The 16,889-nt window shown below is 44.4% G+C and overlaps 1 protein-coding gene across 1 annotated transcript in view; it reads left to right on the top strand.

The window, feature by feature from the left end:
• KCNQ5 (potassium voltage-gated channel subfamily Q member 5) overlaps positions 1-16,889 on the top strand; it is a 196,416-nt gene that overhangs the window by 116,534 nt on the left and 62,993 nt on the right. Inside the window, exon 7 of the mRNA XM_024731901.1 lies at positions 541-635. Coding sequence (XP_024587669.1) covers positions 541-635 — 95 coding nt within the window. The remainder of the gene's footprint in view (positions 1-540; positions 636-16,889) is intronic.

The following is a 16,889-nucleotide window of genomic DNA, read 5'->3' as shown; positions in this document are numbered from 1 at the left end:
ACATTTCCCCACCCTGTTTTAGGCCTGCCTCTTATCTCCACCACCATGGTTAGCCTTAGAAGTACCACATGGCTCAACCGCAGGGGATTTCACTACATCATTAACATGCCCTGGTGGTCATCAGTTTACTAGCTAATTTACTAGTCGCCTCATGGATTTCCAGGGTCCTTTGCCTCTATCTTACAAGTGGTGATTAAGGGCACGCAGTGGCTCCCGGGATGCACAGTCAGTCCCACTCGGGTAGCTCACCTCCCACGTCTCTCCCTAACCAATCCCAGAACTCCTCTGTGTTATGCTTTGTGGTACTTCTGCTTCTGACGTGAGTTATTTTGAAAAGCAGTTCTATGGACGTGGTGGAGCATATTTCACAGCCAGGCGAAAACACCCAAGCCTCTTCACCCTTCGGACATTTATCAGGGCTGAACATGGCAAGGAAAAGATGCTTAATCTGTATTAATTTACTAATCTCCTTTTCATTGCATTCTCTCTCCTCCTCTCTTTTGTTTTTCTTTCTTATGTCCCCACGTATGCCGCGTGCAGTGCGTTTGGCGTAGTTATGCAGCCGACGAGAAATCTGTCTCCATTGCAACCTGGAAGCCGCACCTGAAGGCCTTGCACACCTGCAGCCCCACCAAGTAGGTGTCAGTGCGACAGTCGGGGCTGTAGTCGCGTTTCCTTAAGTTTGTAAAGCAAACCACACACGCACACACACACACACACACATACGCATGCACAGGTGTCGATTCGGGGCTTGTCTTATTCTCTGTTGCTCTTTGAAAGATTCAAAGCTGTTTGGTAACAGCTCAGGTGCAAAACTAAATGGATTCTGTATCATTCCTCACCATCCACAGACTGAGCTTAAATATGAAAAGAATCTGAACTCTATAGAGATTTATTTTTACTATTTCATGCTTATTTTCTAATATGTCATTTTGTAAAGCCCACCAGAATTCCTCAGGTAAGTGCCTTGGTTCTTGAAAAACAATGACTGTTTAAAACTCCCCGCCATCCCCTGACCCCAGGCGGGGCTGCTTGGGGAGCATCACGTCTGCACATTTAAGTCCCTTAAGGTTATTTCTCCTTGGGATCCCCTTACAGGATGGACCTTTAGCTTTCACTTGCAGATCAAACCAACATCAACAGCGAAAGGAGAGAAGGGGTGGAGTACATAGGGAGGTGCAGCCCCCCTGTGCCTAGAGGGGAGGGGGCTGGAAAGGTCGTGCACAGGCCTGACGATTGCCGCAGCATCTTTAATTCCCAAACAGTCCTTAGTCCCAGAAGCCTGGACTCCAGTTCAGCTCGCAGACTAAACCGTAATCACCATTTAATGAAAGAAATCCTCAGTAAAACACGAAAAGCAAGTAAGCCAGGGGCGGCCCCCTGTGAGTCATCCTCTGGACTAGTAGTCGGTCCCCCGGGTTGTGCAAAGTTCTCGGACGGCTCAGCTGACTTCGTGCGTTTGAGCACCTGCTGTTTCCTTTAAGAGCCCATCAAGGCCTTAGTCCCAGTGGCTTCACGGGATTGCAGGCAGCTGACTAGTGTGACTCAAAGAAACCTCTTCTTACCAAAGTGCAAGAGAACCAGCCGAGGAGGCCCTCACGGCCGGTTCTCCGGAGCCGCCACCTCCAAGGAGGTCTGCAGGGCCATCGTGAACTCACAGGATCTGTCATTTTCCTTCCCTGCCCAGCCCTGGGCCTTGGCTTCGCATCCACAAGGCGAAGGACCAGAGCTGGCCAAGGTCACTTCTGACCCTGTGGGACACACCTCCTAGAGGTCAGGGTCAAACCTGCGCCAGCACCTGCGACAGAGATTCATTGACCCCAGGGTGTTAGAGCGGGTGCGGCCGAGTTACATGTGGATGAGAAGTCGCTTTCATTTAGAGCTTATAATGTAGGGAAATTCCCTTTTTGAGAATTAGACTCTAAGGTGTAGTATTTTAAAACAAAAAGGGAGTATAACTCGTGTGCCATCTGTTCCTTGAGGGTATGAATCAAAAACGGGAACTGTATGGAAATTGTACATCTCGTCTTTATGAAGGTTGCTAGGTAATGTGTAAAAAGGCTAGTGGGAAAAAAAAAAAACAAACAAAGTTCCCAAGTGACAGGAGAGCGTGGGCTATTATTTTATTATATGTGATTATTTGGCTTCCCACTTCCTGCAGTTTTTGGATTCAAAGTCATCCTGCAGCCTGGAAAAACTATTCAATAATGAGTCAGATTCTCCCAGTGCATAAACTATTATTTTACTCCCGTAATTCTCTCTTTTCTCTGTTGTTTTCCCTGTTTCTACTGGGGACGGGGGTGGAGGAACGTGTATGCGGACACCTGCCTCCATCCTGTCCCTCTGTAGCTACCAGGCCTCAGCCCCACTCCCCTCTCCCTGCGCCCTGCTTAGCCTCTGGGTCTCGGCCTTGTTTACTGAGGAACACGGCTGTTTGCCCAGGAGTGACAAGCAGTGTCCCTGCACCTCTCCCTTCAGCCATAGTTTGCTGTTCCAAACCGCAGTGATTCTTAATCTTCGTTGTTCTTTGGTAAACCATTAAGAACATGGTGGTAATTATGGACTCTTTCCCAAGAAAAATATTCAACGCATAAAAAATCAAAACTCTGCCTACAAATTTTAATGTATTCACAAACTCCCTGAAGCCAAGTTCAGAACCTTTGCTCTGGAAGCAATCCCGCTTTAATCAAATGTGTAGGTTTGTGAGGAGAATAATTTACAGTGACTTAGAGGGTTCGTTTTACATTTATAACTAACTGGCTTAGCGAGTGCAGGGTGATACAGTAAGAAATAGACCAAAACTTCTTCCTTACATCGTGTATTTCCTATAACGTTCGGGGTTGAAGAACTTCTGAAGGGGAAGATCGTTCACTCATCCGTGCGTTCGTGCAGTCAGCGCTCATTGAGAACAGTCAGAGAGGAAAATTTTCCCTCTTCCCTTCTGGGTTCTTCTCTCTGGTCTAAGAATTAAATTGACATGAGACAGATGAACAGGAGAAAATCAAACAAGAGTTTGATAACAGGTATACACGGGAGAATCCCAGGAAAACTGAGTAATCCCCCCAAATGGGCGAAACCCTCCCGTTAAACACCATCTTCAGCTAAAGACAAAGGAGGATGTTGTGGGTGCTAGTTTGGGACTCAGAGGGGAAAAGGGCGGTTCACACGGGGATGAGGAAGCGGGTGTTTCCTGGGCCAGAAGAGACAAGGGACAGAGTCCCTCCGATGGAGACACTCTCACCTCCAGGCCCTGCTGAGTCCCCACCACGCCTGGCCCGTGTTCTTTACAGACCTCTCTGGTGACAGCTCTATTCAGGGGCAACAGGCACTTCATCTCAATTCTTCTAGGCAGTTAAGGGAGAGATAAGAAAAACTTCCTGAGACTTCTGTCGCTTAAAAATAATTAGCCTGAATTTATTCTCATGCCAAAGAGACACACTTTGGGGTGCCAGATTTTTGGGGTGCCATATTCTGCTCCCCTACAGCACCGACTGTGTGCACAGCACTGTTCCAGGCACAGGGAATGCAGCAGTGGAGGAGAAAAACCAACAGAATCCCAGGCCTCGGGGAGTGTATATTCAAGAGATAATAGGAAGAGACAGTAAAAATAAATAAGCAAAATATATAATAGAATAGATGATGGTAAGTGCTAAAGAGAAAAGTAAAGTAGGGAAGGAATTGGGGGAGCGTTCGGGGCTGCAATTTTAAACAGCTGGTCAGGGAAGAGATTGTATTACCAAAAGCAGCAGCAGCATCGATGACATTATCAGTAAAAACACCCACCCGTGCTCTCGTCCCCCCAGTTTAGAGATACAGTGGGGTGCACTGACTGCACGTGCTCATCCCAGGGAAAGGGTGGTGTGACAGCCGTGCGGGGTGCGAGAGGCCATGCTGCTCAGACCTGCTGGACACTCTCCTTTCTGGTCCAGTTCGTCTCTCACGTGCACTTTGGAGGTCTTAGCAGTTGCTATTTCCAAGTTTTGTTTTAACAACAGAAGGATTTAGAGAAGGAACTCACTTGATTTTCATCTCAAAGCGAGTGAAGGCTATGCAGGGGTGAAGCACAGGTAAATGTGCTATTCTGGGAAATGAGTCAGATCGTCTGTGAAGCTTCAGGGAGCCGTCAGGCTCCTAGGGTGCCACGTGGTACCTTAGGGTTAGAATTCAGAGATTACCAACTCCAGCGCCTTCAGTTTATTCATAAGAGCACCGAGACCCACAAGAAAGCAAGACTCCCGCCCAAGGACACAGCGCATTTGCCAAGAGCGGGGACCCCATGCCATGTTGCGTAGACCCGAACGTGCCCAAGTGGCTTATTAGACAGACCACCCGACACTGAGCTAGGTTGTCTGTGTGTCTGATGTCCTGCAAGGGCATTCATACTTTGTACAGCACAAAAACAAAATCTGCCCCAACAAGTGACGGAGACACAAGGCCACGGCCACAGATGAACTAACCCAGATTGAGTCTGCCTGAACCACAGGGACTCCAGCTTCAGCACAACCCGCACCGCCCTTCTAACGGTCTCTGCTGATGCCGGTTAGACCAGAACCACTTTGCCTAAACCATGGATAACTTAGGCTGATGAAGAGTCTATAGTTTTGGGTCACATGCGGGCAGTATTGGTGCTGTGCTGTCTCGGGTCTGTACCACCAAGGATATATGTCAGAAAGTTGGGTACGTTCATGATAAAGTGTCTTGCTTGTATGGCTCTTGCTCAGAAAGGATTAATTAAGGTACTTCATTCCCCAGTCTCCAATTTGGTCATTATCAAGCACTATAAATGTATTCACCATTTATCGTCATTTTTCTTCTGTCTGCACGCACCTGGAGGAAAGAACAAGGGGAAGCATCAAGCAGGTTTGTGATTTCTGTTCTGCTTCGTGTTTGTTGATAAATCTGATGCCTAACAGATGCTTTAACTGCGTATCGTGTGAGCAAAATCAACAAATACAAGGTGGTTAAAAGGGACCTTTCACAAGATTGCCTGCAAAGGTTGCTGTTTTGTTGATTCTTTTTTTCCCCCCTTGGGAGCATAAGTGTCTTTCCCTAACTCACTCACTGCTTTTTACAGTCTGCAGAGCATGGGATGTTTGGGGTAAAAATAATAATTATGGTCTTTGGTTGTTCCTTGCTACTGTTTTCCCAGACAGAAGTCTTACCCAAGTATTCAAATCCCATGAAGCAGGATAAGATATACTCCCCTTCACCAGGGTCCTTCTTTTAAAGTGAGAAACAGTATGGTATGGGGAGGGGGTAGGAGTGAGGGACAAAATGAACACTGTGTCCAGGAGGTAAGAACACTCTCTGTGCAACGTCTCCCGCTCATTCAGAGCTGAGGTCTACTCAGGTGATCTGATCCAAACGAATAGTCTCCCTTCCTTTAGGAAGAAGGTAATCCTCCTGGACACTTCACCAGATCAGCTACACTGTGTGGTCATTCTTTCGTGCCTTAGAAGGAAATAAATGCTGTATCAGACTGAATAGCAGAAAACTAGACCCAGAGGGAAAAGGAGCTGAAAGAGAACATTTTAATCTGGGTTCCTGAGTGCCAGGGAAGGTCTGGGTTTGGGAGCAGAGCCCTGGAGGACAGAGCAGGCGGGTCCCAGCACAGGTGGGGTGACGGGGGACAGAGGCAGAACCAGCAGGGAGTCCCAGACACCTGGAATCCCCCTCCACAAGGGACACAAGGCTTTTCCTGTCATTGCCACCCGTTCTGGTAATGAGGAAACACAGGCAACCCCTGGCCAGCCCTGGGCAGGGGTTGTTCCTTTAGCTCGGTACTGATATACTAATGACACATTTCTTCATGTCCTGAAATCAGTTTTGAGAGTTCTCTTGAGGTGATGAGTCTCTGGGTCATCCATTTTTGCATTATCTCAGTTAACACTTAAAACGCTTATGAACCGAAACATAAACGCATTCGTTTACGATGGGAGGCGGGCATGGTCAGACGCACCCACTCCTCCAGGGTAGGGAAGCCTACACAGGGGGTGGTGCTAGAGACCCTTCTCTTCTGTGGCAGATAGAGAGCAGAAGGCATGGGCTATTCCTGGGTGGTATTTCCAGAAAGTTTTAATAGCTTGAAGAGTTGCTCTTCTCCATTTTAGAGAGATTTGTGCCTAAAGAGAGGTTCTGGGCATTAGATCCTGGAAGAGGCAGGCTGAATAGCCCTGATTCTCTGGTCCTCCTTTGTGTAGACTCCACGCAAACCCCACCCTCCTTCTGTGTGGAAACTACTCAAAGAAAGTTAAACAAAATAAATTATAGCCATTATAAGCTGTTTTAGTCTCTTTGGGGACATTTGAAGTCTTCCTTGTCTTGGGAGCTATCCATTTACAGACTATCTCAAAGAGGAACCTATCAATTTACAGTTAATGTTAAAAATAAATAAATAAATAAAAAAAGAGGAACCTATCTCCAAGTCCTAAGGGCAGAGACCCTCTTTGGCAGGGACTCTGCAGCTACCTGAGAATCGGGTCACCTGTCTCGGTTTCATCCTCCAGAGGGGACATTTGCAAGTCGTGTGGAGGTGTTTGCTCCTGCACAGCCTCCATGGCCGCGCTGCATGAGGGGCCACCTTGGGCTGGCGGTGATGCTGCACTTCTTCCAAGGTCACCAAAGCAGAGAGCACAGGCAGAACCCAGGTGGTCTAGCTGCCGCCCCTCGGGCCAAACACGAACCAAAAAGACTACAACCAAACGTTTTAAATGTCATGATGTTAAAATCTGTTCTGCATGCTTGGGACTGAGGCTGTCAAAGATCACTCCCCTGTCGGCAGGTATACATGGAATATACATGGAACCACTGAGCTGCGCTATTGACTCAGAGAATCACAGAGAGATTTCTGGCTTCTCTGTGGTCATTGGACATTTGGCAGAAATCACCACGAACACACCGTGTGTTCGTGCGTGGCACGCGTGCCTTCACGCTTCACCCACACACACTCGGGTCTGCTGCCTTCCGGTTACACATCACGTCACCGTGTGTGAAGCTATGACAGGGCATGTGCTCTATAAATACCCCTTGGATGGAGTAATAAAATGCCCCTGACCTCCAGTACTTTATGCGAAGAGAGATAAAACACCAACAGAAGAGGTAAAGAGGAGGAATATAAAAAGAGAGAAAATGAAAAATTAAAAACATGTCAATAATCTGAAGGAAATAAGCTGCAGCCCCGCTTGAATATTACCTTTTCTTCCCCCCTGCTGTGGCCCTGAAATGAGCAAGCCTGCCTAATGGATGCAGTATGTTGTAACAACAATAGCAACATCTCGGGAAATAACAAAGTTGCCGGCACTCCAGCAAATCCGCTCAAAGGAAGTGCATCCTAATGAGAATTCCCCCTTGGAAGAAGCAGCTCTGGGTCCAGAATATTGCCGGTGGGTGCTGGACCCACGTTCAGATGGACTGACCAGCACAGTCCAAGTGCAGAGCCTTTACTGCTTGGGCCAAGGCTGTATTGATGTGATTCAGATAGACCAGCGTAGATGTGCTGCAGCCAACTCTGTTGTCCTCCAGAGCCTGGAATCTCCTAAATACTTCCTCGGGAGGTGGCGCTGGGGGGGGCGGGGCACGGCGGGGAGCCGGTTTCTCTGTTCTGAGAGCTTGGAGGGTCCCAGATGTAGAAAAGTCTAATACAGGGCCAGCGCCCCTCCGGCACTGGCGCCCGCCGACTGAGGGGCCAGGATTGTAGATCAGGCCTCTCTCTGCAGGATGGAGTGGGCACTGCACACGCTCACGTACACCCCTGGGGTACTGGGTTCCCTGCTTCGGGACATTCTTGTTAGATTTTGTCTTTCTACACTGAGGTTAGGATATGTTTTCTAAAAATTCATGTACAGCATCTTGGGCTAATGAAAGACACGCAGCCCCAAGCTGGTTACATGTTGTTTGTGACAGATCCAAAATTTTTCTTTAAAAATACAACTCGTCAGGGAATTCCCTGGCGGTCCAGTGGTTAGGACTTCCACTGCAGGGGCATGGGTTCAATCCCTGGTCATGGAGCTAAGATCCCGAATGCCATGCAGTGCGGCCAAAAAAGAAAAAAATCCAACTCATCAGTCTCCAAAAGAGCTCTTAAAGTTCCAAAAGAGTGAACATCGGTACAGGGTCAGGTGTGAATCCCCGTTCATCTCAACTGAGGCCGCTTTGTTCCTCAGCCGAAGCCGTAAACGCAGCTTCTTGGGCATCATTTCACCATTCACTTGTTTCCCTCTATCTTCCCACTAAAACAGTTCTAATCTCATATGTGGTGGTAAATGGTGTCTATTGGTTTATTTTAATTAATCATTCCATTAAGTAATTTTTCCAACTCATTTTTTAAGCTAGATGGTTCTCTGTTTGGGTATAAATTGTCACTTTCTGAGAAGAGAATCTACCTGTAAACCCATCCAGCTGGATTCAGCCGGTATCCTCACCTTTTTCTCTTCCTCCTTGACAAGGTTGATTAGGCTGTTAGTCATCACGATGGTACAAGAAAGCTTTTACTTCTTCCTGCCTGTTAAGTTTTTATTGCTACAGGTATAGATCATACATCAGAGATTTGGGGATTATCTGTAAATCTCATTGCTTCTGCTTTACTCTGTCTCCTTAATCAACACTTGGTGGCTATGTGCCTGCTTTGTAGTTAAACTGCCTTAAGGCACTTTATGAGGCACTAAGAGAACCCTGCTGGACTTCCTAGTAGACTCTCTGAAGTTGCTTTAACAGGTACTTGTGAGGCTGTTTCAAAGACGGGTATCTTAAAAGTTAAAGCATAAGTGATACTCTTTTATTACATTTCATCCTGTGCTGTGATCCACCAGGTGCTTTGCCGGAACTGCTCCTGTGTGCTTGCCTTTATTAGGTTCTGAGAAGTGGGAGTCTTGGGAGAGAATCTAGAACACTGATGGAAAACATTGTGTGTTCATATTTCTTCTGCATTTATTTTCCACTGTTTACATTTTCTTTCTTCTGTGTACAGTGAATGATCTACATGTGTTGTTAAACTAAACTCAGTAAGACAAGACCGTTTTTCTTTTCTCAGTGTAGTCAACTTGTATCCTTATTGGCAAAAGGCTAGGTTGTTTCAAAAACATTTTTTTTAAATGGTCTCTCCTTCTGTTCACCTTTATTGATAGAGGGAAAGGATTTAGTCTTTTAAAAACACACAGTAAGACTTAATACAAGAAAAATGCTTTTTTTCTTATATTCAACCTAGAATATTTTCTTCTGTCTTTTGGCACATGCGTTCTTACAACTGGTTATGTATCTTAACTACAAGTGCAGGCTTCATACAAATCAAGAATTTTTTTAATTTCAAAGCAATTAATGTTATTTATTTCATTGATTCCTATAAGTATTTATCTTTAAAAGTTCTGGAATATTTTACTCCTCCATCATTTATACTATGTTGCATTGTTATTTACTACAAAGGTTGCTATATCCTAAAATATTAATATTCTTATTTTCGTGTGAAACAGATGCTAAGACATAGACTACCATCGTTTGGAATGCCTATGTCAAATCTGATTATTTCTACTTAACCATTAAGAGCACTGGATCTGTTCTGAGCAGCACAATTAAACTACAGTTTGTCCTTAGTGTTTAACTAGTCCTTGTACTAACATATGAGAAACAATGAAGCCAAATGGCTTTGTTTTTCAAGAAAGACCACAAACCCCTGAGCACTTTCCTGGTGGTGACCACCTAGTAACTGCTGCTGTGTCTCCTCACTCCTAGTAAGGTCTGTAGTCATAAGCAGAAGCTCTTCAGAATACACACCTCATGGAAGCAGAGGTACCAGCATCCTGGCTACTGACATGAGATCTGAGAATGCCAACTAACCTCAGGTGCATGACCAGGTTACTCTGCCACCCTACTGAGCCCTGCTCAGACTCACTCTTCTAAGGACTCTTGAATGAGGTTTCCAACCCGCTCGTAATTCCCCTGCTGCCTGTTGCCTGCTTGGACCCTCTCAGCCCTGGGGACAAACAGGCAGGTCCGCGCAGCGCCTCCTGGTGGTGGGACGATGCTGCGCTGTGCACGCACTGGGTTGTCCTGGTTCCATAGGCATATTGTGCCAGAGGCGAGAATTTGTAGGATGCTAATCCTGTGAAGGGGTAAAGCCCTAATTAAGCGTACCAGTAACTCCAGGGTTCTGAGTCCGAGAGGATTCCCATGGGGATGCCATGGTGCCGCCCAGTCCCTGGCAGGGATCATCCAGTGGTCGGCTGCTTCCCAGCCATTTGAACTTGACAAGGGGCTGCACACCATCAATGACCACAGCAACCTTTTGGTTACTTTCTCCAAAGAGAGACCTCTTTGTTGTCTCTTGGGGATAATCTTTGGCAATCTACCTAAAAACACTGTTACGTAAACCTTCCTCAAAAATCATGTTCATAGGTATCACAAAAAAAAGCCGAAAAATAATGAAAAGTTCAGTGGACTCGTGAAGAGTCTATATTTGTAATCAGTGTGTGTTTTCAGTAACAACCACCTAATCCGTTTAATAGTCATCTGATCAAGATACTCTTTTGATTTCCAAAGGGGAAGCGAACTAGAAACAAAAATGAAAGTGGCTTTTTTGTAGGAGGACACAAGAACAGATCTTTGCCTGTTTGCCTTTCCTCTCCTTGGAAAAGGAAATTTTGTTTGGCTAAAAAGTTCTGGATTAGGATGTTATTCTTAACTGTCATACAATTATGTCAGAACAAAGACTGAAAACATTACATCTTTTTTTTTTCTAATTTAGTGTGTACTATGTTGTGTTCACTTTAAAATAGTTCTAGAGAATTTTTTTAACATTAGACGTTGGCAAACATTCATGTACTTTAGAAGGACAAAAGGGGAAGAGGCACCTGGAACTCATTTATATCAACTTAAGTGCCTTAAATTGTACTAATCTTCAGAAAATAATATTATTTCCACTTTCCATTAATTCTTAAAGACAATATTAAATGTTTTATAGGGGCAATTTTTAAAAATATTCTTATAGGAGCAATTGTTTTTAAATATTTTGTTACTGTAAATAAACCATGGCGGATTTAATGCTGATACCTATTTTAGATTTTTTTACTTTTTTTAGCAATTGAAATTTTTAAAAGAGCGAAAACTAAATTTCACGTTAAATGGTTTTATGGTGTTTTTATTAGTTTCCTCTTCAGTTGGCAAAGGAAAGAGAGATATCTTGAAAGCTTGAGAGATAATTTGATATTAACTAAATCCAACCTTCTATAGTAATTAGCGTCTGTTAGTTCCAGAAAAGGTGATGGATTAGATGAAGTATAGTGAGGACACTTGTAACGGCAGCTCTGTTGACGAGCCCTTCGTTATTCTAAATGAAGGTGCTAGTGGTGTGGTCCTGAACCAGATCATCATAAATTTAAATAACGGAGCAGATTGGCCGAAACTGAAAAGACGTTTGAAATTTTTACTATTAAAAAAACAAGCTTGAAAAGAGTAGACACTTTGAGCACCATCCCTTTGAGGATTTGTTTAGATGTTGTGAGTTTTGGATGACATGGAGAACCTAGCCTGGGAATAAGAAGATGCAGCATTACGATGTTATTATTGCTGAGTGAATCCACCATGTAATCACACATTGGTCAAGTACAGAGAAAGCCTTGCCTGATGGGATTGTCTTCAGAGCCCTGAACTGCTGACTCCCGTGTCAACCCGCCTGCCTGCTCTCTGCATGTGCCTTCAGTCCGGCCGCTCAGCTGTGTCTGCCCTTCGGATCGGAGCTGTCAGCTGCATGGCCAGAGTGTTTATATCATTACCAGGACCTGCTGACCAGCACAGTTCATTGTTTGATGTGTTTTCACGTAAACACACACACAACGTGGTGTCTTTTTAGAACATCATTTGTTAAGCAACTAGGCATGGAAGAATCAGCGTTACTGTTCTTGTTACCTACACAGCACAGATCCACTCAACACATCTGCTATTTGCACACTGCAGTTGGGGACGGTGGACGTGGCGGAAAGTGGAAAAGAAAGGGCCTCCACTTGGTCTCGGATAATCCGTATCTGTGAGAATGCTGCCTCCATGTCCCACAAAGGCTGCAGCCAGACTGGGCCTCAGACCCTTCCTGTCCACTGCTTCAGGCCTGGAGAACCCTGGGCCCCTCACTCTGTAGCAGCATCACTATTCTTTTGGCGTAAAAATGGAAATGGATTTTTTAATACTTTTGTTGGAGTAGAGTTGATTTACGATGTTGTGTCAGTTTCAGGTGTACAGCAAAGTCAATTAGTTATACCTATACATGTATCCACTCTTTTAGATTCTTTTCCTATATAGGTTATTACAGAGTATTGAGTAGAGTTCCCTGTGCTCTACAGTGGGTTCTTATTAGCTGTCTGTTTCATCTATAGTGTTGTGGTCCGAGCACGGGTTGGAAAAAGAATGTCCAGACATGAGGTATTTTAGAAGAGAGTGAGTTTATTGAGAACAAACAGCAGAGGTGGTGAGGGGCGCTGCGAATCCAGCGGGCCCACTTCCTGATAGACCAGGGAGAGCCGACCCCCTTTGTGGGCTAGTAGCCAACCTTTATAGCCTCAAGACAAAGAAAATTCCTGCTGGCAGGATGGCATTAGGTGATTGGTCAGGAGGATACAAGGTTACTACATGGTGAATATTTTGCCTAGTATGGAGTCGGGGTGGGGTGGGTGCTGTCCAGTTTAGATTAGGAGAGACCGTGGCAACAGTTGCTATGGGGGCTCGGTTAATTCCGGAGTTTTTGTCCTGTGTCCTTGATGTAGGGCTCTACATTCTCCCATCTTTTTATTTGTGGGCCAAATCTTTGGCCCCTTAACACCCTGCTCATGAGTAACTATCTGCCTATCCCCATCTCGGGCCATAGGAGCCCAGGTCACTGGGGAAAGGGGCGATGACCGTTCCTAGCTTCTTCCTGCTGGCCGGGGTGTCATGGGGCCCTGAGGCCCAGTGCCCGCTCTCTGTCAGGGTGTATTTACGGAGGGAGATGAGAGTCCGTGGAATGATAAGGCGGCTTGTTCCAACGTAGTCCTTGTGCCAAGTGGCTGGTATCCTTGTTGTAGCACCGTCTGGAATTGAATCTTTTGAACCTGTCGGGAGACGAACTTAGATAATGTGTTAATAATACAGGGGCCAAGCAACAAAACAGAGGCTATCAGGATTAATGGTCCCAACAAGGGCAATAGCCACGTCCATATCTGGATCCCCAGAGAGGAGAGGAGGCTGGAAAGCCAACTGGGGCCTGTCCTGCTCTCTCTTTTAAATCTTCTATTAATTTGATGTTTTTCTTTAGAATCTGAAGGTCCTCTTCAGCCTGGCCGGAGGTATTACTATAGAAGCAGCCTGTCTCGTTTAGTAGGGCACAGACACCCCCCCGCCTCAGCTGTTATAACACTAAGGGCCCTCCTGTTTTGTAAAACCCCCTCGGCCAGAGAGCCTGGGGCTGACTGCTGTTCCTTAGTACCTCAGCCTTCCAAGGTTCCTGGACCGTGATGGTGAGATGGAGAACACTCCTCTCTAAGAGGGGTATGCCTGCAAACCAGGAGAGCCCTCTAAAGATGCTACATATTATTTCGGGCTGATCAAGAATTGGATTATCATAAGCATTCCCCTCGCCCCCAATCCGTGGCTCGTTTTTGTCTCTCTGGGACAGGTCTTAAGGCCTCCTCGAGGAAGGACCCAAGTTGGGAGCCCCTCCTGAGGAAGCTAAATCCTTTGTAGTCATAATGGTCGCCTCTGGGACCACAGCAGTCATTGTGCAGGGGCCCCTCCAAAGTGTGGGAAGATCCAGATAGACCCCGTTACTGCATAGAGATGAAAATCCGGTGCCCCTCAAGGATACCCCCGTGTGGGTCCCCAGAGCCAGGCCCTGACCTTTTGGGAGTTTTCCTCTGGAAATAGACTGGGGCCCCACGGCCTAGGATTAGATTGGGAAGGCCAAACTCCAGGGAAGTAATCATCTATACATGAAGGGGAGAATCCGGGCTCTGACTGATTATGAGTGTGACCGGGGGATTGCCATAACAAATTCCTGAATGTTAGTTGAATTATGTTATATCTTGGAGGAGAGTCTTGTCGGGAGGTTAAACTAAGTAAGCGTCTGGTGGTCACACCAATCCCCACATGTTTAGTTCCCAATGCCAAGCTATTTATGGGGATATGGTCTTCATTAATATATTTCTTAGTCGCATTTTTCCTTGAATTTCCCCAACATAAAGTGAAATTACCTTCATGCAATACGTCATATTCATCCTCCTCTGACCAGGGACCCCACTCCAGGCTAGTCTGATTAAAACTGAGGGTATAGTTACAAAGAAAGCCATTTAGCCAGCCCAAAACGGGTCCCCATCCATCCAGCTTGCAGACAGTCCTTTAAATTATATCTTTTCCAGTATGCATAATCCCCTGATTGTAGGTCTGGGGCATCTGATCTTCATCCGAAAATAGATTACTGAGATAAGCTTTAGAAACAAACTAGAGTGTCCTTTAATAATTCAATTAAACTTTTTAGCAATATAACATAACATCAAGGGACTATCCGGGAAGTGAGTCTCGGTAACACAGACCTTAATTAACAAAACTAGAATTTAATATTCAGTGAAACGTAATTTTTTTTTCTCATTGTGAGGGCATTAACCCTGCAGCCAGGGAAGGCTTTACCCCATCAAATGAAAAACGAGCTTTGTCAGGGAGCTGGCAAAAGCCAAGCAGCCCTCTTGGATTTTTCCATAGCCCTGACTGATTGACAGCTGTTGTTTACCCATTTTAAATTCCCTGATTTAGGAATAGACTGTTGCCATGTTTTAAGGACATCAGGATGGCAAAAGTCTGGCAGTGAGGGGTTGATTTTTGTAGAAGCAGAATGAACTTTATCTATGTGTGCCAAGATCTTCATAGATCATTGTGAAATAATATTTATTTACCAAAGTAACAAGAGATTTTAAAAGTAAATACAAATTGCTTAAAGGCAAAGAAATTTACATAGTCTGTTATTAAAAGCAACATTCCAAGAAAACTTTGTTCTCTTAACAGAGAGAGAAGGATATTTCAGCCTGGTCTCACTAAGCTTGGCCTGATGATTTATATAACTGTAATTGATCATATAGGCTTTCTGCATGCAGAAATTTTTATAAGGCGTCTCAGACTGAACTTTTAAAAGACCTCTCAGGGCTAGGAAATTTACACCAAGGGCCTGTCGCAGATTTCGCTTACCAGATCTAGGTGAATTCCTCCCTTTTCAAGGTTCCCAAAATACCTTGAGATTTCTGTACCTGTTAGTGAGGTAGCCTTCCTAATTTATCTAATAAAGCTCCTGGGAACCTAAGAGTTTCCCATCTCTGGAGGAAGCAGACAGAGGCAAGAGGTAAATGTTTCAATTTTGCTCACAAAGGTATAATTCACCAAATTACTATAAGTCAGGATTCGTTTGAGGGGAAGGTTTTCCTTACACCTGGAAAACACAGATGCAAACCAGTAATTTTTCCGATAGAATGCAAATTTTCTATAATTATAGAAAATTATAACCACATTTACCAGTTCATTCAGTCCTTGCTAATGAATCCTTTTTGTTAACAGCTTTATGAAGCCATCAGGTTTTTCATTAGAATTCTTCAATTTCTGACCAAGTTTGGCATTATAGTCCGAAAGTCAGAAACTTGTATTTATTCAAAAGTCCTTTTTATAAATCTTCTTGAAGAGGAAGCATTTTTGCAAAGGCATTAGAGTGAAACTCTAAGTGTCTATAATGACAAAAGACTTATGAAGGCATGGTAAGAAGGCACGTTTAAAATCTGATCACAATAAAATTAACAAAGTAACTTGGTTACTGTTGTGGAGCACAGCACTTAAGGAAGCAATAGTTATTTACTTAGCCAAGGTAACAACAAAAGATTTCAAAGGCAAGTACAGAACAGATCACTTAAGAGGTAAAGAAATTTAAAATCTGTTATCAGAGGCAGTTCAACATTTTAAGAAAACTTGTCCTCTTAACAGAAAGAAAAGCCAAATTCAAGTTTTGCACCAGCTTACTTTTAAAATTCATTTACTTAATTAAATTCATTATAAACTTAGTCAGTCCTGACCATGCATAAAACTCTTTCCTCAGAGGCTACTTTTCACAAAACTTTCTATCACTTTCTGTATCTCTCACTTTATTTTTCCATTCAGGAGCCGTCAACTCTAAATTAGACCTACTTCCTTTTTTCTTAATAAAATGTAATTCCATTCCTCATACCTTTTTTTACTAAAAACATACATCCTACTTTCCTTAAGCAACCATGAACTGTCCTTTATGTCAGCACTCTGTGGATTGGTAAACATACATCCAAATAATAATTTTTTAAGAATGTGCTTTCTTATAGAAAATATCTCAGTGTGGCACCAAACACATTTTTTTAATAGTTCCAAACCTTTTGTTTCTCTGTAGAAGGAAGACAATGTTCAGTAATTAATGTTTCAGTATCTTATTTTATTTGGAAATGGCCTAGTTATTTAATAAACTTCCATCCTTTCACTTAATTTAGCACAACTCTAAATGTTTTAAGTTGTTGAATATCTGGAGAGATTATTCTTAAGTAGACATTTCTAAAACATAATTATTCCTAAAAGGTTCACCCAAAACTCTTATCTCATTTGTTTTTTCTTTTCTTAAAAGTTTCTTCACATTGGGCTTCCCTGGTGGCGCAGTGGTTGAGAGTCCACCTGCCGGTGCAGGGGACACGGGTTCGTGCCCCGGTCGGGGAAGATCCCACATGCCACGGAGTGGCTGGGCCCGTGAGCCATGGCCGCTGAGCCTGCGCATCCGGAGCCTGTGCTCTGCAATGGGAGAGGCCACAACAGTGAGAGGCCCACGTACTGCAAAAAAAAGAAAAAAAAAGTTTCTTCACATTGAGTTATTTTCATTGCTGACAAAT

This window comes from Neophocaena asiaeorientalis, unplaced genomic scaffold (assembly GCF_003031525.2).
Source record: "Neophocaena asiaeorientalis asiaeorientalis breed wild unplaced genomic scaffold, Neophocaena_asiaeorientalis_V1.1 scaffold450, whole genome shotgun sequence".
In the NCBI taxonomy this organism is placed as follows: domain Eukaryota; kingdom Metazoa; phylum Chordata; class Mammalia; order Artiodactyla; family Phocoenidae; genus Neophocaena; species Neophocaena asiaeorientalis.
Note: the sequence above shows the minus strand (reverse complement) of the source record. Positions and strands in the feature narration are given on the sequence as shown.